The 25,543-nt window shown below is 49.1% G+C and overlaps 2 protein-coding genes across 6 annotated transcripts; both read left to right on the plus strand.

Annotated features, from left to right (window-relative positions):
• The first annotated feature begins 140 nt into the window (after positions 1-140).
• Positions 141-11,550, plus strand: POP7 (POP7 ribonuclease P/MRP subunit). 5 transcript variants are annotated; one of them, XR_013385393.1, is made up of 3 exons: positions 141-474; positions 1,573-1,620; positions 2,012-2,260. XR_013385393.1 is itself a non-coding variant. In XM_077908046.1 (3 exons), the coding sequence occupies exon 3, from the start codon at positions 10,861-10,863 to the stop codon at positions 11,281-11,283; it is 423 nt and encodes a 140-aa protein (XP_077764172.1). In that variant the 5' UTR covers positions 310-474; positions 1,573-1,620; positions 10,851-10,860; the 3' UTR covers positions 11,284-11,550. The 5 variants fall into 5 exon arrangements, 4 of the variants coding, with proteins under 4 accessions (XP_077764172.1, XP_077764173.1, XP_077764171.1 ...); XM_077908046.1 differs by lacking the exon at positions 2,012-2,260 and adding an exon at positions 10,851-11,550 and having other exon boundaries at positions 310-474; XM_077908047.1 differs by lacking the exons at positions 1,573-1,620; positions 2,012-2,260 and adding an exon at positions 10,851-11,550 and having other exon boundaries at positions 310-474.
• Positions 11,551-20,733: 9,183 nt separating this feature from the next.
• EPO (erythropoietin) lies at positions 20,734-23,234 on the plus strand. Its single transcript, XM_077904954.1, has 5 exons — positions 20,734-20,746; positions 21,276-21,418; positions 21,650-21,736; positions 21,984-22,163; positions 22,322-23,234. Exons 1-5 carry the CDS (start codon positions 20,734-20,736, stop codon positions 22,475-22,477), a joined length of 579 nt encoding a protein of 192 aa, XP_077761080.1. The 3' UTR covers positions 22,478-23,234.
• The last annotated feature ends 2,309 nt before the right edge of the window (positions 23,235-25,543 follow it).

Consider the following 25,543-nt stretch of genomic DNA (forward strand, 5'->3'; position numbering starts at 1 on the left):
CGCTGGCGCTCCCGCGGCGGCCGCTCCTCTCTGTTTGTGTTTGTAGCAAGATGGCTGCCCGCCTCGCACCACGTGACGCGGACGCGGGGCCGCGGGGCCGCCCCCTCCGCCGCCGCGGCCGCCTCTGCAGCCGCCGCCGCCGCTCCCTCCGTAGCCCCGGTCCCCGGCGACCCGCACGGCCTAGCGCCCGCCCCGCCTGCCCAGTGGGGAGCCCTGGCGCCCGCCGCCCCCGAAATTACCCCCCCGGCACGTGACCCGAGGCCTGGCTCGTCACGTGACGCAGGGCCTGCAGCGGGCCGGGGTGGGGGGTGGGGTCCCCGGGGCACTCCTCGGCTGCCCCCCGGCTGCTCCCGGCACGTGACGTGCGACCGTCGCGACGGAGGCCGCCGCAGGTGGCATCGCAGGGCTCGCCTCTCCAGTCGGTTTCCTCCAGGAAGCCCACCTGGATTGAAGGAGACAGCATACGATCCAGAGGTGTGTTAATTAGAAGTCCTGGGATATATAAAATAAGTGAGGAACTAATCATTTGGAAAGTGTCCGAAGCAGCACTGGCTGATGAGACCCAGAGTTTCCATCTGGCTCCGCCACTGACTACTAGCTTCTAGACCCCGGGGGCAAAGCAGTTGATGGGGCCTCAGTTTCACTTTTAGGTCAGGTGTTACGCTGTTCTCCGCCCCACCCCCGACCTCCACCCGACTCCATTCCCCTAGTGCTGGAAGAATTAAAATAGGTGAATGTGAAAGACGGTGAAGAGAGAAATTATTATGCAAATATGAGAAGTAGATTGACACCTCCTTTGTTTAAAAAAGGGGTTTTCAAGAAAGATTTTTCCAAGTCCCTGAACTTTTTAGGGTGAAAGGTTTTTTGTTTTGTTTTGTTTTTTTATCCCCTGTGTATTTTCACCTTTTTGGCGGGGTAGGGGGTGCTGGTTATTCAGAATGTATACTGTACTTTCCGGCTTCCTAAAACGGCTGTTAGCAAACACAGTGTAATCCTCAGGACGGAGAAAGGTAAAGTGGGACTTAGAACTTGAGTGTCTTGTGTTGTGCCAGAATGGAGCGCAGACCTCAGGAGCTACCAGAAGGCCCTTTGTTCCCGCACCAGTGTTCCCCAGGCTTCTCTGTCCTAGCAGTTTTAGTATCTGTTTTGTTTTGTTTTGTTTTGTTTTTCCCCAGTTCCCTTCACTTTCATGCAGTCAGGATTTCTTAGTGCTGTTGGTCTCCCCCGCTTGCTGCGAGGCTGGAAAATAGCAATTGTTTAAAGCAAGGGCTCCCGTGCAGATTTCATTCATTACTGTCTGTGGCCTTGGAAATAATCTGTTCCCTCTCTGGATTGTCTGGTAAAGCATTTAACACACTGTTTGGCACAGGGCAAGTACTCCACAAATGTTAGCTGATGGGGGGGGGGGCTTCTGGTTTTACAGGAGAGAAGATATAAAGTTGTGAACACTGTATAAAAATGTATCGACAGAATCCAGGCTTGGGTGAGAATTCTTCACCTAAAGCTTATAAGCTTATGACAGTTTTTTTGTTACAAACTGTTGTTGCTTTTTTTTTTTTTTAACTTTTCTAGATTGTGTCCTGGGTGATGGAAGTTCCCAGCAGCCAAATCTCTGAATGAGTAAGGTCTTAGCATGTCTCAATTGTTAATTTAGCAAATATGAGATCGCACATTTTTGGTATAGGGGAAAGGGGGGGAGGGATGTCTGTGGAATGCCATCTGTAGGGAATGGTGGGGCCCTGTGCTAAGCTGGAAGGAAGACACTTGGGTAGGTTTAGGAAGAGTGGGGGTCAGCTATACAATAGTCACATTCCTGGCTAATGGGAAAAGAGCACCTGGATCCCTAGTTGGGTGAGAAGGGAAGCGAAACTTCAGCTGAGGGCTTTGAATGCCAACATGAAAATGTGTTTGATCTGAGAGTAGCACCCACTAGATGCTGCCTGGCAAGGAGCACGTGCTGGACTCCAGGGTACAGGGTTGGAGCGATCACCAAGGGTTCCTTGTGTTCCAGCTTGTGACCCTGGCCCAGTAATCTCCTCCAACTGTAGAGCTGGGGAAAATGTTGCTGCTGCTCCTGTTGCTGAAGACACTGTGGAATTTGAATCTGTGAAGTGTACCTCTTTGAGAAAGAATATTGAAATCAGAACCGTGCATCTCCCATATGGAATGAAAAAGAGAATTACGAAAAAAAGACTCAGACCTAAAATATTTTTGTTTATTCCGGTGCTATGCTATTAAATGTCTTGGTCTGTGTTTTAAATTGTTGGGCTTTTTGGGGCTGGATGGCTCAGTGGTTGAGCGTCTGCCTTTGGCTCAGGTCATGATCCTGGGGTTCTGGGATGAAGTCCCCCATCAGGCTCTCTGCAGGGAGCCTGCTTCTAACCTCTGCCTATGTCTCTTCCTCTTTCTGTGTCTCTTATGAATAAATAAATAAAATCTTAAAAAAAAAAAAAGGTGGTCTTTTGGGCACCTGGGTGGCTCAGTGGCTGTCTGCCTTTGACTTAGGTCATGATCCCAGGGTCATGAGATACAGTCCCACATCAGGTTCCCTGCAGGAAACCTGTTTCTCCCTCTGCCTAAGTCTGACTCTCCTTCTTTGTCTCTCATCAATAAATAAATAAATAATATCTTTTAAAAAATAAAAATAAATTGGCGGGTTTTTGAACTGAAGAGAAAGATTTGGTTAGGTGATTAATCAAGATGAAAGGGAGGTCTGAAGTCTAAACAGCCAAGCACTGCCTTTTTTCCTAATGGCAGATTCCTCTGTAGTGTTTGCCTAAAACAAAATGCAAAAAGATAAGTACCATCTTATTGTCAAATCAGTTTATTACAGTGCCTGGCTTCACTCACCTAAATCACAAACCGTTCTACATTATCTGGATGTCAACATTTAGAAAACATTTTTCAGATCTCATGAAAAGACACACTTCTTGAGTAATAGAGTGATAGTTCGTTTTTGGGTTTTTTTAAATAGTTCGTTTAACAATTCTTTTTTTAGGGACACCTGGGTGGCTCAGTGGTTGAGTTGTCTGCCTTTGGCTCAGATCATGAATCTGGGGTCCTGGGATCTAGTCCCACATCAGGCTCCCCTCAGGGAGCCTGCTTCTCTCTCATGAATAAGTAAAATCTTAAAAAATAATAATTAAAAATAATAATTAAAAAAATAATAATCAAAAAATTTTAAATATTTATTTGAGACAGAGAACACGAGAGGGGGGAGGAGGGGCAGAGGGAGAGGAAGAGGGAGAAGCAGACTCCTCACTCAACAGCGAACCCTGAGGCTGGCTCCCAGGACCCCCGTATCATGACCTGAGCCGAAGGCAGACGGCTTAACCAACTGAGCCACCCAGGCATCCCTGGAGAGACAGTTCATAAACTGTTTATTCTTAATTATCACACAAAATGGGCCTCAAAATGAAGTTATTGCATTCAAAATTACTTTCTGCCACCAGCTCAGTTTTCCTGTCTACCAAATATAACAGCTTGTCAGGTTATCAGTGACCAGCACGTTCCTGAATCCAGTGATCCATTATCTTATGTGGCCTATCAGCTGCATATGACACAGCTGGTCACTCCCTCCTCCAGGAAATGCTTTCTTCACCTAGTTTCCAGGACACCATACTCGCTGGGTTTTCCTCTTACCTCACCAGCTACTCCTGAGTCTTTTGCAGGTTCCTCCTTTCTTCCTGCACTCACAGGGCTTGGGCTTTCCAGACCTCTCTTTGTAACAGGAGGGACTGCACAGTCTATGAGCCCTACTGCTAAACATTCCTAGCTCAGGTTAGCCACTGCTTCCTTTGGAAAACCTTAGATCTCCCCAAGGTCATATTGGCTATTCCTCCATGGGACTCCACCAAATCCTGTACATGCTCCCCATTTTGCTCATCTCATTTGCCTTCCACACAAAACTGTGAGCTGTTTAGCATGATATTCTGTGATGTAACTAGTATTCCAACAGCCTACCAAGTCTTCTTGATCCGCCTTTTATTGCTGAGAACTTTTCCGTGATATGGATGTGCCATTATGTTTAACTATTCACCCACTGAAAGACACCTGGGGTGTTTCCACTTTGGAGCTAGTACAAATGAAACTGCTGTAGGAAAAAACAAACAACAAAAAAAACTGCTGTAGACAGTTGTGAATGGGTTTTAAAATACCTTTGAGTGCTCTTGCTGGGTCATAGGCTGACTGTATGTGTGCTTAATTTAATTTAAATTTTTTAAAGATTTTATTTATTTACTCATGAGAGACACAGAGAGAGAGAGAGAGAGAGAGAGAGGCAGAGACACAGGCAGAGGGAGAAGCAGGCTCCACACAGGGAGCCTGATGTGGGACTCGATCCCCTGTCTCCAGGATCACGCCCTGGGCTGAAGGCGGCGCTAAACCGCTGAGCCACCAGGGCTGCCCTGTGTGGTTAATTTTGGAAGAAATTGCCAAACTATTTTCCAGAGTGGCTAGACCATTTAACATTCCCACAAGTAGTGTGTGATACATCAGTTTCCCTGCATTCTCATCAATACTTGGTAGTGTCAAGACTTTTTCTTGCAGACATTCTAATAGGCGTGTAATGGTACCTGACCATAGTTTTAATTTGGGTTTCCTTAATAACAACATTGAATATCTCATATGCCGTCCTTATACTCTCTTTGCCAAAGTCTTTGTTCAAGACTTTTGCCCATTTTCTAATCAGGTTATTTTTTTTAACTCGAGTTTAGAGAGTTCTATTCTGGATACAAGTCTTTTGTCTGGTAAGTAATTTGCAAATATTTTTTCCCAGTCTATGGCTTCCCTTTTCATTATATGAATGTACTCTTTTGCAGAGTGAAAGTTTATTTCCCCCTTTTTGCCACATTATGAGATATAATTGATAAAATATCATTTTTTTCTTTTTTAAAAAAGATTTTATCTATTTTTTAATGTCTATTTATTCATAAGAGACAGAGAGAAGCAGAGACATAGGCAGAGGGAGAAGCTGGCTCCCTGCGGGGAGCCCGATGCAGGACTCATCCCAGGACCCAGGATCAGAAGCTGAGCCTGACAGTGAGCCAAGGGCAGACACTCAATGACTGAGCCACCCAGGTGCCCCTCAAATTTTTTCTTTAATAGTTTGTGCTTTTGGAGTTATGTCTAAGAATTCTTCACCTGACCCTATGTTCATGTTCATGAAGATTTTTTTCCCTTAATTTTCATCTAAAAGTTTTATGATTCTACATTTTTATTTAGACCTACCATCCATTTTGTGTTAAGTTTTTGTATAGGGCTAAGGTTCGATTCTTGTATTTATCCAGTAGTCTCAGAACCACTTGCTGAAAAGACTTACTCTTTCCCTCTTTCAACTGCTTTTGCACCTTTGTCTGGCTGTATTTGTGCAAATCTATTTTGGGTTCTCTATTCCATCTTATTGATTTGTGTGTTTATCCTTTGGCAGATACCACACTGTCTGGATATTGTGTTTATGTAGTAGTAAGTCTTAAAGTCAGGTAGCACAGTTCCAACTTTTTCAAAATTTCCCTTGCCCTAAAAAAAAAAAAAAAAAAAAAAAATTTCCCTTGCCCTTCCATATCAACTTTACAATAAAGTTGTCTATACCTACAGAAATTCTTGCTGGGATTTTCATAGGAATTGCCTTAAACCCAGAGTCCAGTTCGGAGACAATTGGTATCTTTACTATGTTCAGTCTTCAATACATGGACCTCTCTTCTTTAATTTAGATTTTAGAGTTCTTCATCAAGATTTTGTAGGTTTTTTTGTTTTGTTTTGTTTAGGATTTTATTTATTTATTCATGAGGGACACAGAGAGAGGCAGAGACCTAGGCAGAGGGAGAAGCAGGCTCCCTGCGGGAAGCCTGATGCAAGACTGATCCCAGGAACCCGGGATCATGACCTGAGCCAAAGGCAGATGCTCAACCACTGAGCCACCCAGGTGCCCCAGGATTTTGTAGGTTTTTTTTTTTTTTTTAATATTATTTATTTATCCATGAGAGACACGGAGAGAGGCAGAGACACAGGCAGAGGGAGAAGCAGGCTCCATGCAGGGACTCGATCCTGGGACTCCAGGATCACACCTGGGCTGAAGGCAGGCGCTAAACCACTGAGCCACCCAGGAATCCCTGGATTTTGTAGTTTTCAACGTATAGATTCTATACGTGTTTTGTCAGACTTAGACTTAATACTTCTCCCTCCTCCCCTCCTCCCTCCCATTCCCCCCCCCCATTATAAATGGCATTGTATTTTAAATTTCAGTTTCCAATTGTTGTCAGTATCTATACACGGTTGATTTTTGTACGTTAATCTTGTATCTTGCTAAACCTGCTAAATTCATTTATTAATTGTATGAGTTCTTTGTAGATTCCTCAAAACTTATTATGTATACAGTCATGCCATCAGCAAATAGAGAATGTTTTTATTTCTTCCTTTCCAATCTTTTCTTTGCCTTATTGTATTGGCTAGAACTTTACCAATTGGAGTGGTGATAGATGACATCCTTGCCTTATTACCTGATTTGAAGAAAAAGGTTTCTAGTCTTACAGCATTAAGTATGATTGTAGCTGTAGGGTTTCTGTTAAAGATGCTCTTTAACAGGTTGAGGAAGTTCCTTCTACTCTTTGCTGAAAGTCTTTCTCATAAATGGATACTAAATGTTAAATGTTTTTTTTTTTTCTGCATTGATTGGTATCATATACATTGTCTTGCTTAGCTTGTTCATATGATAAATGAAAGTGTTTTTCATATATTGAACCAGCCCGAATCTTTTTTGTTTTTTTAAATTTTATTTATTCATGAGCGACACAGAGAGAGGCAGAGACATAGGCAGAGGGAGGAGCAGGTCCCATGCAGGGAGCCCCATGTGGAACTCGAACCCAGGACCTCAGGATCATGCCCTGAGCCAAAGGCAGATGCTCAACTGCTGAGCCACCCAGGCATCCTAGCCTGGATCTTTGGAGTAAACTCTACTTGGTCATTGTTAATAATTCTTTTTAAATAGTGCTGGATTCAGTTTGCTAGAATCTTATAGAGGATTTTTGCATCTTTGTTCATGAGAAATATTGTTCTGTAGTTTTCTTTTATATAACCTTTGTCTGGTTTTGGTCTTATAAAATCATTTAGAAAATGTTCCTTCCTCTTCTATAGAGAAGAGATTGTGTAGAATTTGTGTGTTTTTTTTTTTTTTTCTTATAATTCACCAGTGAAATCATGTGAACCTAGATATTTTTCTAAAGATTTTTAAGAACTAGGACTGTAATTACTTTAATAGTTACAGGACTATTCAGATGATCTATTTCATCTCAGGTAAGTTCTTTTTTTTTTTTTTTTTTCAGGTAAGTTCTGTAGGTTGTGGTTATCTAGGAAATCGGTCCATTTCATCTAGGTTGCTAAATTTGTGTATATAGAATTTGTACAGGCATATTTTTATTGCACTTTATAGATACTGCATTTTTCACAAATTGGAGGTTTGTGGCAACCCTGTCTGTTAGCACCACTTTTCCAACAGCATTTGCTTCTATGTCTGTGTGTCATTTTGGTTAATTCTCTTGAAATTTCAAACTTCTTGTATTTGTTATGGTGTTCAGTGATTACAACTCACTGAAAGCTCAGACGATGGTTAGCATTTTTCAGCAATTAAGTATTTTTAGATTAAGATATATACTCTCTTTAGATATAATCCCATTGCAAACTTAAAAGACTACAGTGTTGTGTAAACATAAATTTTATATATACAGAGAAACCAGAAATATTTGACTCACTTTATTGTTTTTTTAAAGATTTTATGTTTTTATTCATGAGAGACAGAGAGAGAGAGAGAGAGAGAGGCCCAGACACAGACAGAGGGAGAAAGAGGCTCCACGCAGGAAGCCTGACATGGGACTCAATTCCGGGACCCCAGGATCACACCCTGGACTGAAGGCGCCGCTAAACCACTGAGCCACCTGGGATGCCCCTATTGTTGTTGTTTTTTTTTTTTTAAGATTTTATTTATTTATTCATGAGAGATACAGAGAGGCAGAGACATAGGCAGAGGGAGAAGCAGGCTTCATGCAGGAAGCCTGATGTGGGACTCGATCCTCAGACTCCAGGATCATGACTTGAGCCAAAGGCAGACACTCAACCACTCAGCCACCCAGGCATCTCTGACTCACTTTATTGTAATATTCACTTTATTGCAGTCATCTGGAACTCAACCCACAAAATCTCCAAGCCATGCCTGTATTATTCTCTAAGTATCCTTTGCATAGGAGGATCTTTAGTGCTATCCCCACTTTTGGTTCTGGTAATCATAATTTGAGTCTTTTTTTTTTTTTTTTTAAGATTGTATTTGTTCATGAGAGACACAGAGAGAGGCAGAGACATAGAGGGAGAAGCAGGCTCCCTGTGGGGAGCCCGATGAGGGATGATCCTAGACTCCGGGATTGCTACCTGAGCCAAAGGCAGACTCCGGATCAGAGGATAGAGTATACGGCTCAACCACTGAGCCAGCTAGGTGCCCCGAGTCTTCCTTTTTTTTAAGATTTTATTTTTAAGTAATCTCTACACCCAACGTGGGGCTTGAACTTACAACCCCCACAATTAAGAGCTGCATGCTCTACTGACTGAGCCAGCCAGACACTGCATGTTTTCCTTCTCTTGTTCTTGCTTTGCAGTCTTGTTAGATACATACCAACTTTACTGATCTTTTCAAACAACCAGCTTTTATATTGAGTTTCTCTATTGTTTTTGTGTTTGGTTTTATTGATTTTTGTTCTTTATTATTCCCTCACTTCTCTTCCCCTTGACTTTATTTGGCTCTTCATTTTCTAGTTCCTTGAGGTGGAAGCTTAGATTATGTTTCTATTAAAACTTTCAGGGGCACCTGGTTGGCTCAGCCAGTTAAGAGTCTGGGTGGCTCAGCGGTTTAATGCCTGCCTTTGGCCCAGAGAGTGATCCTGGAGTCCCAGGATCGAGTCCCACATCGGGCTTCCTGCATGGAGCCTGCTTCTCCCTCTGCCTAGGTCTCTGCCTCTCTACCTCTCTGTGTCTCTCATGAATAAATAAATAAAAATCTTAAAAAAAAAAAAAAAAGAAGTCTACCTTTGGCTCAGGTCATGCTCTCAGGATCCTGGGATTGCCCCCACTTCCTGCTCCCTACTCTGCCAGGGCCTTCTCCCTCTCCCTGCCGCTCCTCCTGCTTGTGCTCTCTCATTCTGTCAAATAAACACTGTAAAGAAAAACAAATTTAAAAACTATCGTTCAGTGTCCCCAGAATACTCACTGGTTCTCTGAAAAACTGTTTATCCATCAACTCAACTTAAATGTCACTTTTGAGGCAAAATAGGGTTGTAGCCAGCCTTTCCTCCTCACCCCCACATAAACCCCCAAACTTGGTATTAATGAAATAATCTGAAACTAAAAGGACAACAACAGGATTTAAATGGTGCTGATAGAGAAGTTCTCAGGAACCTGATCCCCCCTCCAACCTCCAAACAGGGTCATAACAATGCCAATTCACATGTGTAGGCTTACAGTTTACAAAATTATATTGCGTTTCACAGTTGCAAAACAGGAATTATCATCCCCATCTGACTGTTGGGGCAACTCAAGCAGAGTAGTCCTAGGTTCCCGATACAGGTCTAACTCATTTTTGAAGGGAAGTCTCCAAAAGCTGCACCAAGCTGGTCACAAGAAACCCCTCCCTATTGGCCGAGGAGCCACGAACCCCCCCAGGCACCGCCCCATCCTGCCCGCCAGGGGGCGCACATCCTCGCTGGCGGGGAGAGGGACAGAGGCCGATGAACTCCTTGGTAGGTAGAGGCTGAAGCGTGAGGGTGGATCAGCGTGCTCTGGGGGAACCCTGAAGGCTGGGCCTATGGCTTAAAGTATGGGTCCCCAAGAGCTGACCTTGCAAGGGATGGGGAGAGGGCGGGTCCCTGTGACCTACAGGGGAGTCCCAAGGCGGCGTCTTTTGCCGAGGGCGCGGCCGCACCGCTCAATTCCCCCCTCAATCTCTGGGCAGCGGGGGCCCAGGGCGGGAGATCGGCTCTGCCACGCCTCCTCTGACGAGAGGAATTGCGATGGACGCGGGAGTCCACACTTGCCTTCAGGTCCCTTCACCTTCTCTTGAACGCTCAGCCCTCCCCGCCATCTTTGTAAGCCCCTACCCCAAGTCCTCCACGCCCCTACAATAGTCTCTCTTCCTTCCTCCCTTTCAGGACCCCTCCCGTGAGCCAGTAACTTGGACTGGCCTAGAGAAGCTGGCCCTCCCCAGTTTTTTTTTTTCTCCTCCCCAGTTTTGACTTAGTAGTTGCCTCCTGCCTCCGCGCCCCGCTTGCGTGGCGTACACGTGGTAAAGGAGGTCTTCCGGCGCTCTCGCGTTACTTAAACACATTCCCGCGGTCGCGCGCGCCCAGAGGGGCGGGGAGAACAGAGGCCGGGAAGGCGATTCGTAGGTCGCGGGGGACGGGCGCGCGTGCGCAGTGCGCAGCGCTTGCAGGAGCTTGGAGCCGTCAGGGCGCCCGCGGTCTCGCGATCCTGTAGCGCGGCCGCTTTCCTTCTCTTTCTGGGACCTGAGCGTCCCGGGCTGCGCGGTCAGTCCGGGCGGGTGGGAACAGCTCTTGAGTAGCTCGGCCGGGACCGGGCCGCGTGCTCGGGAAGAGGGGCGGTGGACGGGCCCGGGGTTGGGGGCGGTGTCCTGAATGAATAGGAACCGGGGTGAGGGAGGTTCGGGAGATTGGGGTGAGTGGGAGGGGACTGAGGCTGGAAGGGAAGAGGCGAGTTGAGTGCGCCCCCTCGTGTCTGCACCTTTTGTCCTGGAAATGGGGTAGGAAAGGCAGCGACGTGGCTGGTCACCTCTCTCTGATCTCCCTTCCCCGCGTCAGGGCACACAGCATGGCTGAAAACCGAGAGCCCCGCGGGGCGGTCGAGGCTGAGCTGGACCCGGTGGAGTATACCCTTCGGAAGCGGCTTCCCCACCGCCTGCCCCGGAGGCCCAATGACATTTATGTCAACATGAAGACTGACTTTAAGGCCCAGCTGGCCCGCTGCCAGAAGCTTCTGGACGGAGGGGCTCGGGGTCAGAACTCATGCAGTGAGATCTACATTCATGGCTTGGGCCTGGCCATCAACCGTGCCATCAACATTGCCCTACAGCTTCAAGCGGGCAGCTTCGGGTCCTTGCAGGTGGCTGCCAATACCTCCACCGTGGAGCTCGTCGATGAGCTGGAACCAGAGACTGACACACGAGAGCCGCTGACCCGCATCCGCAACAACTCGGCCATCCACATCCGTGTCTTCAGGGTTACCCCCAAGTAATCGAAATGAGGGTGGGCACCTTATCCACCCACCCCCACATAGGTAGGCTCAGATATTGGCTCTTCTTGTACTGAATACAGTCATGGACCTCCTACCAGAGCCACGTAAGAAAAACCCTATTACCTTACAGCCCAGAGGACTCTGAATGGAGAAGAAGAGTATTGTCTCTTGTTGGGCCCAAGCAGTGGGTCTTCCTGAGTCTATGATCTGTAACCATTGTCAGAGACAATAAAAACTACCCAGCTGTGTTAGTATGCAGCCACCCCACTGCCACTGTCTCTCTCCTGTGTAAATTCCGTATGACATGGAAAGGGAGAATAGGACACTTTACAAGTATTTACATACAGGAGGGAACCCCTAGTGTATCCTGCCTTTGCAGAGAGTATAGATAGTACTACAGCTACAGACAGTGTAACAAAACAAACTTTAGTACAAGCAAAAGCCTGAGAATTCCAGTGTTTGCTTTAAACTTTTTTGTACTCTCAGTGGAAGGCTGAGTGGATAAGGTGTACACTCTTGCCTGCTAACGTAAAGCTGGGATGGCTGTACACTCAGGAAGCATCAGGCTTTCTGGTGGCGGTTCCCAGGACAAGAAAGGTGAGAATTTGAGGACAAAGGGAGCAAAGACTGGGACCTCCTTTTTGTCGGGCTCTGTGATAGAGACTGACAAACAGCTTCACCTGATTCCTGGTCCATTGGGTGTGGGGCCCAAGTTGTCCAGAACCTTTTAGATCCTCCTGGCTGGGCTGCTCTAGTGGGAAAGGAGAGCCTCCAATTACCATGCGCACTGGAGTAAGTATATTTTTGTTTGAATATTTGTAGGGAGATCTGATTTCTCGGGTTTATCAAGCTAGAGTCCTCTAAAGCAACGTTTATCAAAGTGGGTGGTGAACCATTTGTGCATCTTTTTTTTTTTAATTTTTTAAATTTATTTATGATAGTCACAGAGAGAGAGAGAGAGAGAGAGAGGCAGAGACATAGACGGAGGGAGAAGCAGGCTCCATGCACTGGGAGCCCGACCTGGGATTCGATCCCGGGTCTCCAGGATCACGCCTCGGGCCAAATGCAGGCACTAAACCGCTGCGCCACCCAGGGATCCCCCCATTTGTGCATCTTAAAATCAATTTACTGAATCCAAGTCTTTTTTTTTTTTTTTAAGATTTTATTTATTTCTTCATGAGACACACACGGGGGGGGGCGGGGGGCAACGGGAGCAGGGGGCAGGCTCCATGCAGGGAGCCTGATGTGGGACTCAGTCCTGGGACTCTAGGATCACACTCTGGGCCAAAGGCAGGCTCTCAACCGCTGAGCCACCCAGGCATCCCAAGTCCAAGCCTTTTATTTTTTTATTTTTTTTTAATTTTTATTTATTTATGGTAGTCATACAGAGAGAGAGAGAGAGAGGCAGAGACACAGGCAGAGGGAGAAGCAGGCTCCATGCACCAGGAGCCCGACGTGGGATTCGATCCCGGGTCTCCAGGATCACGCTCTGGGCCAAAGGCAGGCGCTAAACCGCTGCGCCACCCAGGGATCCCAGTCCAAGCCTTTTAAAAAGCTTTTTCTCATTACAGAAATGGGTCTGAAATGGTAGTATTTGCTGGTGCCTTTCAGTTATGTATATATGTGTCCAACACGTGTACTAGTTATATAAATTGCATTTTTTACTGTTTGATTTTTTTTTTTTATTAAGATTTTATTTATTCATGAGAGACACACAGAGAGAAGCATAGAGGGAGAAGCCCGATAAGGGATTCGATCCCCGGACCCAGGATCACACCCTGAGCTGAAGGCAGATGCTCAACTGCTGAGCCACCCAGGCCATCCCATTTTGTGTTTTTTACTGTTGATCAAAGTCCTAAGAGTTTGAAAGCCTCTGATCTAAAAGTAACAGGGTTTTATTCTAGTTTGCTACTGTGGGCCAAGGCCAGGGTTGGGCCCTGGAGATACAAAATCAGTTCAAAAGCCCCTGCCTTTAAGGAGCTCCACCATTTCATTGGGAAGGTAGGTAACACCCGTTTTTGTGAGTGAGTAGGAAGGTGAGTTACGTAAGAAGTAAGAGGAGCCATGATTTGAAAATGTGGGGACTGAGAGGACTACCTTCCTGCTGGTGTCCAAAATGGTTTCACCTTTGGCTTGGGTATTGAAAAATAAATAGGAGTTTGCCAGGCAAAGAGGAGAGGACATATATGACAGAGGGGTCAGCATGTGCCAAGGGGATTCATGAATAGGCAGGGTGTGCTATGGGACTCAAGGGTCACTCAGGGTGGCTAGAAAGCTGGAGGCACCAGGGACACATTTCTCTCAGATACCCCCAACAATACTGCCCATCTCGTTACCTTATCAGCCTTGACTGCAAGGCTCTCTTGCCCCAGAGCATCCAGTAGCAGAATGGGGAGCCAGCAGGGAGTTCGCTGGAACTATGTGTCTCCCTGCACGTATGTGTTCTGGTGTCTGAGCTCCTGGCCTGGGCCCAGCCGAGGTGGTGGCAAGCAGACATTTTGCATTTGGTTTGTTTTGGCAGCTACCTCTCCCAGCCTGTTTGTTGTTGTTTCTACTCCACTTTCTTTCAGTGCTTGCTGTTGGGGCTTCCCTCAGTGGCAGATCCTCAAAAACAGCCCATAGACATTGCTGTTTGAAGGAAGAGGGTCCAAGAGCTCACCCTTTTGCATATGTAGGCACGTAGGGGGCATGAGAAAGGCTCCTGCATCTGTTGGAGTCCAGGCATGGTGGGCAGGGCAGGGAACTCTGAACTCCGAATCCCTTCAGTAGGCCAAATACCACCTCTATTCCCCTTCCTCCTATTGACTCTGAAATGTCTTCCATCAGGGTTGGAGAAAGGGGAAGGAGATAGGGGCAGAAGGTGTGTCCAAATGCAGTTCTCCTCCCTTCTTTTTACACAACATCTGCATAAGCCACAGTGAGTTTGAAATGACCTCCAACTCCAAAACCAGATCCCCAGAGGCCAGAATTGAAATGCTTTGTTTTGGAGGAGGGTGCAGACATCTGCTCATCATTCATAGCATTATTGATCATGCATTACTTTTAGGGATCTGTGTTAAGTACCAGGCCTTCCCATGAAGGTATAAACTGGTCCTATAAAGTCTATAGGGAGTAAGATGTTAAAAAGACAAAGAATGGGCATTGTGCTTGTAACTGCCCCTGGCGTTAGTACAGGCTCCATAAGTTGTAAAAACTACTGTTGTTAATATGAGCCATTTTGTGAAGAAATGGTTTCAGGCCTCTTTGTGGGTTATAGGGAGAGGGGATGAAAGGTGATTTGTGTGTGTTTGATTTACAAGGCCAGGCTTCTAGTTCTGTTAGCTCTTAAATCTGTGGCTTACTCAGCAGGGAAGAAGACCTGCCCTCAGGACTCATGAACTGGCTTGGATAGAGTGATGATCCTCCTAGGGATGTCCTCATACTCTGTCTCAGGTCAGTTTGTAGTGCTTGGTCAGGAGTTGGGGGAAGAGGGGCATGTTCCATTAAATCCTTGAACCTCTGGAGAAGTTGGACTAAAACTCTTGTGCTCGAGGTACTTCCTCAGGGAGCAGATGTCCAACTGCATGGAGGTTTGGGGTGAGGCGAAAATGATCTCACCAAGAAAGATGTCTGAATGTAACCACTTAAGACTCCGCCTTCGTAATGGCAATATGAGTGCTTTTCATTCATGTGTTTTGGTTCAGCCATATTTTCTAGTTTTCAATGATCACAGATCATTTTTATAATAAAAAATGTTAATTTTTTACAAAGCTTGTTCCTTTGTCCTCTGAGTGGGGTGATCAGGGGAGTTAGTTATCAAACTGATGAGATAACATCAAGGAGAAGTGATCTCATTGCCCAGTCCAGTAACTAATAAATATCACTTCATGGATGGATGGGATACACAGGAGACAGCTTGCTGTCCACTCTATAACAAGCCTCTGCTCCCTTGAGAAAACACCAAATGGCTTGCCACTGGAAGTACACAAAGAGAGGGTGAACCTTCACTTTCATGGGACCTCCTAGGTCTTTTCCAGTTCAGAGTCTGAGTTTTGTTCACTGCAAGAAAAATACACATCTGGGACACCTGGGTGGGTCAGCGGTTGAGCATCTGCCTTCGGCTCAGGGCATGATCCCAGGTCCTGGGATCTACTCCTGCATCAGGCTCCCTTTGAGGAGCCTGCTTCTCTCTCTACCTGTGTCTCTGCCTCTCTATCTGTGTCTCTCACGAATAAATAGATAAAATCTTAATATATATACTTCTCTGAAAATCCTAAACTCATTTGCTGGTTCATGAAATAAAACAGGAGCAAAAAAGTTCCCTTCTATACAGATCATAGGGGACGCCTATGGGGTCAAGCAATAGGTTCTTGTTGGTTCTCAGTGAACCATGAACAATTTGGGAATATATTTGCTAAATTTGGATGTTTACGAGTATGTCTAAGTCTTCTATAAACTACCCTTCAGGAGATCTTGGCCTATATTCTTCTAAGTAGAAAGAGTCTATAGGCTTAATACCTGCATCTGAAACCACCGGCAACTCCCACAGTGACTTCATTTCACTCAGTTGTGTTCAGGGGGCAAGTTTCTCCAAAGTGCAGTCAGTGCATACACCCAGAGAGACCTCCATCCACACCCCACTGTTCTCATGATGTCTTCCGGTGAGTTGCTCGGCCAGGCAGCTAAAACAGCACAGAGCAGTTCCCATGAGTTGTGCCTAGCTGCTCAGAGGGAAAAGTAGAGTGTGCTGGAGGAAGTCTGGAGAATATGCTGGAGATGTGACTCCAAAGTGAGAACAAGTAGGAGGGATAATAAAGCAGAGTTAGTGCAGTAATAACAGCCAGCATTTATTGATCACCTTACTCCAGGTGTTACATAACCCACAATAGTCCCGGGAAGCAATTACTATCACTTGCCATGCGTTGGCTCACAGGTAAAGTCACCAGTCCCAGTCGGCTCCTAGTAATGGCAGAGCTCAAGCCGCTAATCTGGGCTCCCTTGTTTACAGGACAACCCCCTTTAAGCTGCTGGGCCACAGAGCCAATGCTTGTTGAGAGAAGACACCTGGATGTCTGGTTCTACTTGGCTACTTTATGACCCCGAAAGCAGCCCTTGCCTCAGTTTCTCCAAATTGGCCTTTGGACAGGACTTTCTTTGGCTCTCCAGCAGGAATCTGTTCTCCAGCATTCTTGCTCCCTTCCCAACTCCCCAGGGGCCAGGAAACCCTCCCCCACCACACCCCTCCACAGTCCCTGGTCACCTCACTTCCCAGCACAGAAGGTCTTCTGGGCCACTGGCTGAACTCTCCAGCCAAGCTGAAAGCCACTGAAGAGAGGCCCAGAGGCCCCCTTCGTCCCCAGCACGACTCCAGGCAGCTGGGGCTTCGTGCTGTCTTGGGGGCTGGGGCAGCTCAGGGGAGCTGTAAATTTGCTTCTCCTTGGACTTTCTTTCTGAACTGACTGCCAGGAAGACTCCATGGAACAGAGCCTACGTCCACCCCCGCCATCCTCCTGTCACACCCATCCCTTTTCAGGCCCTGCCTCAGTGGCCGCTGCTCAGGAAGTGGATGGAGGCTTTACAGGCCCATGAGATCCCAGAGCTAGGTTGTCAAGGCTGGCTCCAGCAAGCACTCAGAGGATGAGTGGCTCATTTCCCCACTCTAGGTGTCCCATTCTGTGGCTGAGGTGTCTGTCTGCAGTGGAGGGATCACCTAATACCAGCCACATATAAATAGGCAACATGCTGGGTCCCTGGGAGGTATTGAGGTGAAACAAGACTTACCCTACATTGTCCTCTGCTCTTTTTGATTAACAAGGCTCCTGTGCTGCATGACCCCAGAAACTGCCATTCCCAGTGAATCTATGTGAATGGCGCCCCCTGGAGTTGTGCAGTCCTCAATCTTGAAAACTGTGTATGGTGGCCCAGCCAGTAGGAGCCCTAAGCCATGTGCATAAATGATAGCAGTGCAAAGAAAGGAGACAACTTTCTGCTGGGGGATCAGAGAAGCCTTCATAGAGGTGCTGAAATCTTGGGTTTGGGCTTTGAAGAATGGGCGGGGGAAGGGGCTGGGGGAGATAGTGTGCGAAGATGATGCAGGTAGACAGCACAGGGTGAGCAAAAGGCAGGAAGTATCTGAGTTCATGTGATGGAAGGAATGGGAATGAGCAAAGTGGGAGAATAGGATAGAAAGGCAGGTGGATGACAGAACACAGACAATCTTCGTTTTGAGGCAACTGGGAGCCATGGCAGGTTCCTGCTCAGGGGAGTGACATGAACAAGGCTATTCAATGGGAAAGCTAGTGGGGATTGACTGGAGAGGTCGGGGGGAGACCCTCTGCAGTGGCCAGCACCACGCCGGAAGGACATAAGGAGGCCAATGGAGGAGCCAGTGGCAGGGGGTGGTGGGTGTTGGAGGTGGAGGCCCAAGGAGCTTCCATTTTTCTCTCTGCTTTTCAGAGTATGCAGATACCAAGGGCAGATAGCTGGGCCCTGCTGGGCAGTTACCAAGAGCATCTTTGTTGAAGCTGGCCCCAAACCAGCCTCTGCCCTCTGGTAGGATTACTACAGCTTAGGGGTTGGGTGTGGGGTGGACGGAGATCCTCTCCTACACCTTCTCTCCCAATCTGCAATCAGAAAGCTCTCTCCAAAAGCCCCAGAGGATGAGCTAGCACCACCCCTGTCCACCAGGACCTAGCATCTAGGCACTGGTGCTATGGCCCATCTCCCCTCCTTTCCTGAAGGCAGAGGTGAAAGGCAGGCCTCCCACAAGTTGCTATGAGGGAAGCAGCAGGTCTCACAGCCTGAAAGGCTCCTCCTCTCCTCAGTCTCCTCAGGCAGTGTCTGCCCCCTCCATCTGTCCCTGGCCCAATCTCCATGGTCAGGTCAGGGCAGTGACGCAGGAGTCGGGACTGGAGAGCAGAGGCTGGGGGTGTGGAGGGGTCGGGACAGAACGCATGTGTGGACGTGTGTGGACGTGAGTGTGCGTGTGCTTGTCCCACAGCTGGGATCTGAGAGGGAAGCAGAACCGGGTTCCGAAGGCCAAGCAGGGCTGGGAAGCTGCCTGGGTGTCGGGAGGGAAACTGGGACCAGGGGCATAGTGGAGTGAGCAGACTGGGAGTCAATATACCAGGGTTGAGGAGGGACCCCAGAGCAGGCTGGAGGTGAGTGGAGGGTAGAGGAGCAGAATCGGAGCAAATCCAGGCCCTCAGGACTTCCCACTGGAAGCACAGCAGCCTCTGCCTCCCACCTTTCCCTCTTCTGAACCCCTCTCCAATCATGCCCTCCCCACCTTGTGGTTCCCTCACTCACCTCCACTGACTTTATTCAAGTCACCCTCAGCACAGTTTCCCCCACTGCCCCATCTCAAACTGCAGCCTTCTCCAACACTCCCGGCCCCCTTCATGCATGCTCTCCTTGGTCCTTTATTGCTGTTGGAAATACTTTTTTTTTTTAATTTTATTTATTCATTCGTGAGAGACAGAGAGATAGAGAGAGAGAGGCAGAGACACAGGCAGAGGGAGAAGCTGGCTCCATGCAGGCAGCCTGATGTGGGACTCCGGGATCACGCCTGAGCTAAAGGCAGATGCTCAACCGCTGAGCCACCCAGGCATCCCTGAATATTCATTTCTTGAATGAAAGAATGTTTCCTTCAGACTCTTTACAAACAAAATCCAAATTTCTTTAAATAATTTTTTAAAAAGATTTATTTATTTATTTAAGAAAGAGGGAGAGAGCATACCTACGCATCTGGAGGGGATGAGGGTCAGAGGGAGAGAATCTTTCCAGCGACTCCTCACTGAGCACGGACCCCATTGTGGGGCTCAATCTCTTGAACCAAGAGTTGGATGCTCAGGCGACTGAGCGCCCCCAGGGCTCCCCAAATCCAAATTGTTTGAGTGTCATACAAGGCCCTTCACAACCTGACCCTTCCCTAACCAGCCCTCTGGCCTAGTCTCCCCCACCCTGACACACCTGACCCTCCTTTCCCCTGATGAATGACTTTCATCCTCACCTCACATCTCCTCCCACTGAAATCCTACGAGCCCTTCAAGGCTGAGCTCCTGTCACCTTCTGCATCAAATCTTCCTGGATTCCCCCAGCTAACAGTGAGCTCTGCTTCTTCCAAATTCTTCCAGCTAGGCTCTGAACACCCCTGTCCTCACACAACTGCTCTGTGTACCCATCTTATCTCTGTTGTAAACTACAAACTCCAAGAGGCAGGAGCTAGTTCTCAAACACATCTTTTTGCCTTGCAAAGTGTGTAGGCAGCTGACTTGCTCGTAGATGGCATTGATTGCAGGAATAAAATATTCTTGAATCTCATGGAACTGGGAAGGAAGTGAGGGAATATATATATATATATATATAACCACTTGTATTTGTAGGACTTTGGAACTGGGACTTCATCACCCCCCTTTGTCAGGTTAGGGCACGGAAGCTCAGGACAGACCACTTTCCAAGGTTTGCGAAGCCAGCCAGGCTCAGACTCCTGCTCTAGGGAGCTTGCCTCTCTGCTTCCGAGAAGCCTCAAAGGCTTAGCTGTAAATCTGAACCATCTAACAAATTTTGCCACATAGCCTAGCCTACAGCATAGGTCAAAACCAAAAACCAAAAGGATGTTTAAGTGCACGCGTGTCCTGCACAACATACCATACGCCCAGTGCCCTTAAAAGTTCAATTTCTGGGTTTTCAGAGTCCTAGAAACTAAAGAGCCAGGAAAGAAGAGCCCCCCAAATTTCTTACTCCGTGGGCCCCCGTCAAATTCCTCAACACGAGCATTACTGGCGTCTAGAACAAGTACTGGGATTGCGAGAAGGAAGGCAACTTGCCTCTGCCCGCACCTTCCCGGCTTCCAAGGCTAGTTGCCCCGCAGGCACCAGGCACCGGCGCTCCCAGCTCGATCCCCCGCCCGGGACTGGGACGCACCCCTCCCCCCGGGGGGAGGGGGCCGGGAGCCTCGGGGTCCCCGGCCTTTCCCAGAATGGCACCCCTCCCGCGGGTGCGCACCCAGCCGCGCCTCCCACAACCCGGGGTCAGACTGGCGGACCCGCGTCCCGCTCCGCGCCTGCTGCCGCGCCTGCTGCCGCTCTGCTCCCGCCCCGGCGAGCCCCCGACCCAGGCGTCCTGCCCCGGTCTGACCCCTCTGGCCCTTACCTCTGGCGACCCCTCACGCACACAGCCTGCCCCCCACCCCCACACACGCACGCACACATGCTGATAACAGCCCCGACCCCCGGCCGAGCCGCAGTCCCCGGGCCAACCCCGGCCGGTCGCCGCGCGCCTGTCCTCGCGGACCCTGGCCGAGAGCCCTGCGCTCGCTCTGCGCGACCCCGGCTCGGCGGCCCCTGGACGGTGACCCCCTCCTTCGGACCGTGGGGCCGGCCCTGCCCCGCCGCGCTTCCCGGGATGAGGGCTCCCGGCGAGGGCGCCGGCGGAGCCCCTGGTCGCTGAGCGGCCGACGGAGGCGCGGAGATGGGGGCGTGCGGTGAGTACTCGCCGGCCGGAGGAGCCCCCGCCCGCTCGGGCCCCTGTTTGAGCAAGAATTTACCGCTGGGGCCCCGAGGTGGCTGGGTTCAAGGACCGACGACTTGCCAAGGACCCCGGAAGGGCAAGGGGGGTGGGGCAGCCCCCACGTGCCGGCAGGGCTTAGGGAGCCCCTAGGAAAGGTGAAATCTGACCTGGACACGGGGATGCGGTTTGGGGGTTCAGGGAGAAGCGGGGCTGCCACGTGCGTGGGGAGAAGGCTGATACCTGGGTCTTGGAGCAATCACCGGGATCTGCCAGAGGGGAAGCCTCAGTCACGCCGGGATTGAAGTTTGGCCGGGAGAAGTGGATGCCGGTAGTTTGGGGGGTGGGGTGTGCGCGCAGCAGCGGCCGGATTGAATGAAGGCAGGGGAGGCAGAACCTGAACGCTGGGAAGGTGGGGGTCGGGCGCGACTAGTTGGGGGCAGAGGAGCGGGATGTGTGAACCTGCCCCTCCAAACCCACACAGTCAGCCTGGCACTCTTTTCCAGAATGTCCTGCCCTGTTCCTTTTGCTGTCTTTGCTGCTGCTTCCTCTGGGCCTCCCAGTCCTGGGCGCCCCCCCTCGCCTCATTTGTGACAGCCGGGTCCTGGAGAGATACATCCTGGAGGCCAGGGAGGCCGAAAATGTCACGGTGAGGGTCCCACCTCAGGACATTCTCAGTAGTCCAGGGGTGTCCTCCAAGATCTGGGAACCTGAGCCCCTTCGTTCGGAGATGGAGATGGGAAGCCAGAGCCCTCAGGAAAAATGATAAAAGTGGTAGCCCCTCAATGCATGCCTGGAAGCTAGATGAGGGGCAAAGGTGGAGGGAGCTCTTGGGGAGCCTGACACCCCCTTCCCCCCGAACTGGGGTCATGCATTTCAGATGGGCTGTGCTCAAGGCTGCAGCTTCAGTGAGAATATCACCGTCCCAGACACCAAGGTTAATTTCTATACCTGGAAGAGGATGGATGTGAGTTTATTTTTCCCCTCTACTTGGACAGTCTTGTTTTGCTTACCTGATGGGGTGGGAGGGAGTACCATAGAAGAAGCTGAGGGCTGAATGCAATATGTCTACTCATTTGTTCTTTGTTCATTCATTAATTCATTCATTCAATGAAACTGATCCCAAGCCTTCATTTTGCTCAGCTTGGTGCTTGGGGCTGCTGAGAGGGAGGGGCTGGCCTGGGCCGCTGACTATAAGTCGCCATTCCCTTTAGGTTGGGCAGCAGGCCTTGGAAGTCTGGCAGGGCCTGGCACTGCTCTCAGAAGCCATCCTGCGGGGTCAGGCCCTGTTGGCCAACGCCTCCCAGCCATCTGAGACTCCGCAGCTGCATGTGGACAAAGCCGTCAGCAGCCTGCGCAGCCTCACCTCTCTGCTTCGGGCGCTGGGAGCCCAGGTGGGTAGAAGCCTCCCTTGCACTTCTGCTCCAAGGGCCCTGCCAAGAAATACTGAGACCCCACTGGACCTCCTCATCCCCCCTCCAATTCTGTCCTCCATCCCATCTCCCACCAGGGTCCTGGGCACTTCGGTAACCTTCTCTTCTCTCCTTGTCAGAAGGAGGCCATGTCCCTTCCAGAGGAAGCCTCTCCTGCTCCACTCCGAACATTCACTGTTGATACTTTGTGCAAACTTTTCCGAATCTACTCCAATTTCCTCCGTGGAAAGCTGACACTGTACACAGGGGAGGCCTGCAGAAGAGGAGACAGGTGACCAGGTGCTCCCACCCCAGGCACATCCACCACCTCACTCACTACCACTGCCTGGGCCACGCCTCTGCACCACCACTCCTGACCCCTGTCCAGGGGTGATCTGCTCAGCACCAGCCTGTCCCTTGGACACTCCACGGCCAGTGGTGACATCTCAAGGGCCAGAGGAACTGTCCAGAGCTCAAATCAGATCTAAGGATGTCACAGTGCCAGCCTGAGGCCCGAAGCAGGAGGAATTCGGAGGAAATCAGCTCAAACTTGGGGACAGAGCCTTGCTCGGGAGACTCACCTCGGTGCCCTGCCGAACAGTGATGCCAGGACAAGCTGGAGGGCAATTGCCGATTTTTTGCACCTATCAGGGAGAGACAGGAGAGGCTAGAGAATCTAGGTGGCAAGCCATAAATTCTCTAGGTCTCGTGGGTCTCCTATGACAGCAAGAGCCCACTGGGCAAAGGGTGGTGGGAGCCATGGAGATGGGATAGGGGCTGGCCCCTGGCTCTCATTGGGTCCAAGTTTTGTGTATTTTTCAATCTCATTGGCAGAAACTGAAACCACAACATGGCTCTTGACTTTTCTGTTTTCCCTGGGAGCCTCCTACTTCCCTGGCCCTGCTCCGGCCCTGGCAGCAGGCCACAGTCCTGGAAAACTAGAGGTGGAGGGGGTCGGCCCTACGTGCTGCCTCTCATGGTCTATCTGACCTCTTGACCCCACTGGGTCTGAGGCCACAAGCTCTGCCCACGCTGGTCAATAAGGTGGTTCTATTCAAGGCTGTTCCTCAGTAGGCAGTTGGCAACCTTCTGTAGTGAGCTACAGCTGCCATCAAGGAAACAGGAGCCAGGAGGAAGAGCCCCTTTGGGGGCTGGTGGGAGTTCCCAGTCCTGGACCCTGGACCCTTATTATTTCTCACTTCTCCATAGTGCTTTTGACTAAAGCCACATTCCCACATCAGCCTTTGCCACCTCTAAATCCAGCTGACCCTTTTCCTTGCCTGAAGATGGTCAAGGCAAGGAAATGCTCTACCCCAAAACTTGCAGAAGGAGCCACGTTCCCCAAAAGCGGTCTCACTGAGCACTCACTCTGTGCCCAGGGCTATTCTAGGTGGTTCACTTACATGACATTTTATTCCTTGCACAGCCTGATGAGAAAGTTTCCACTGTCATTCCCAGATGAGAAGTAAACTGCCCAAAGCCAAGACAACAGGAATCCCCAATGGCCCCAGCTCTTATCCCTTCCCTCTTCAGCTTATTCTTCCACATAACCCCTACCTGCTCCCTGCTCCCCTGGGATGGGAGACACAGAACAGACTAACTCAGCTCCCGCTCTCCATCCCTACTAATAATTTTACCCAGTACTCCAACATTCCACTTCAAATTCCTTCCCAGAGGGATGCCTTGGTGGCTCAGTGGTAGAGTGTCTGCCTTTGCTCAGGTCGTGATCCCCAGGTCCAGAGATTGAGTCCTGCATCAGGCTCCCTGCAGAGAGCCCAATCCTGGCCATTATCATATGTGTGGGGATCAGCCTTTCTGCTCATATCACAAAACTTAGAGAAGTCAGCCTGCATCCCTGAAAATATGCAAAAGAAAAAGAATTTTTGCAATCTGCAGGAGGACAAATGATGGGTCGGTTGGGGGATTGGATGGTATGTGCTAAATATATGTGTGTGTGCTGGGGGGGCCGTGGCCAAGCGTGGTGGGAGGAATCAAAGGAGAGGTGGACCCAAAGGAGAATTCCCCCCTCCTCCCCTGCCTGGCCAACTCAGTTCCTAGGGTATAGTGCCCTCTTCAGGCCCCACTGGAAAATGTTAGAGAAATACACAAGTCAAAGAGCCCTTAGGTCTCTGATTATTCTTTGCACATTTCAATAAAAATTTGTATTACAGTTTCCACAGATGGCATCTGGTTCTTGCCCCACTGCTGTGAAACAGTAAGGGAGGAATCTGTCTCTCTCGCTGGCAAAATCGAAGCTAAGAGAGGTGTCCAAGGCATGCAGCTAATAATGGTAGCTAGGACCTGAACACAAGGTTTAGGAATCGTAACCTCCAAGCCCATCTTAGCCTGATGTGTCATCTAGACATCCCTGCCCACCCAATTCCTGACTCTTTTTCCCCCAGAAGTCAGGGCCATCTGCCTTATTCCTTGATTTCTCTTCAGACTGCTTACTGCTTTCTATTACAAAAAAAAAAAAAAAAAAAAAAAAAACAAAAGAAGATAGAAGTTAATGGAACTGAACTGTATGACCTGGGCCAGTATGTTAAGACATCAAAAACAAAACTCATTTATTACACATTTATGGAGTGCCTACTGTGTGCCAGCCTTTGCACTAAGTACTAGGAAAACATGAAATGACAGCCTGTGTCTTTCTCAGCCCTGTGTCTCCAAGAGCAGGCATTCCTCCCAGAGGCAAAATAACATGAACTCATTAACTGTATAGCCAGCTTGATATGTGACTGCATGTGGACAGGCCTGGATAGGAAGGACCCGGCAAGGGCCCAAGTCCCTGAGAAAAGAACACACATACACAAGGAGGGTGTTGCTAGATTGCAAAGGGTCTTCAAATGTGAGCTGGGAATGTGAAGTTTCTGCTGTACTATTATTATTATGGTTCATGACAGATTAAACTCTGGCACCTGCATGATCTGCTGTGATTCTCACCACAAGTCCATGAAACTGAGAGGACTTAGGTATCATCTCTATTTGCCAGATAGGGAAAATAAAACTAAGTTCCACCAGGTAAATGAGGGAACCAGCTCTTCGGACTTCTTGGCAGGCCAGGCACCAGCATGATCCAGTTCTGAGTCAGTGGGTTACATAATTGTTTAATGGAGATGCCTTCTGTTTGTAGAGTGCTTTGTGATTTAGGAGGTGCTTTCCTGGGCATTTTCTTATTTGCTCTCCTAACTGCATGAAGATGGCAGAGATGGTAGAGGATCTCCATTTTGCAGAGGCAGAAACCAAGATCCACAGAGATTATGGGCCTTGTCCAAGCTATAAGACACTGAGAAGAATATAAAGACCAGGAGCCAGGCTCTCCAACTCGTGTTCCCTTTTCTACCAGAAGCAGGGATGGTTGG

Source organism: Canis aureus, chromosome 8 (assembly GCF_053574225.1).
Source record: "Canis aureus isolate CA01 chromosome 8, VMU_Caureus_v.1.0, whole genome shotgun sequence".
NCBI lineage: Eukaryota > Metazoa > Chordata > Mammalia > Carnivora > Canidae > Canis > Canis aureus.

Coding starts and splice junctions, on each gene's coding strand:
- POP7 (XM_077908046.1), top strand. CDS start 10,861: ATGGCTGAAAACCGAGAGCCCCGCGGGGCGGTCGAGGCTGAGCTGGAC.
- EPO (XM_077904954.1), top strand. Junction 21,419..21,649: donor GGGAGGCCGAAAATGTCACG/GTGAGGGTCCCA, acceptor CATGCATTTCAG/ATGGGCTGTGCTCAAGGCTG. Junction 21,737..21,983: donor ATACCTGGAAGAGGATGGAT/GTGAGTTTATTT, acceptor CATTCCCTTTAG/GTTGGGCAGCAGGCCTTGGA.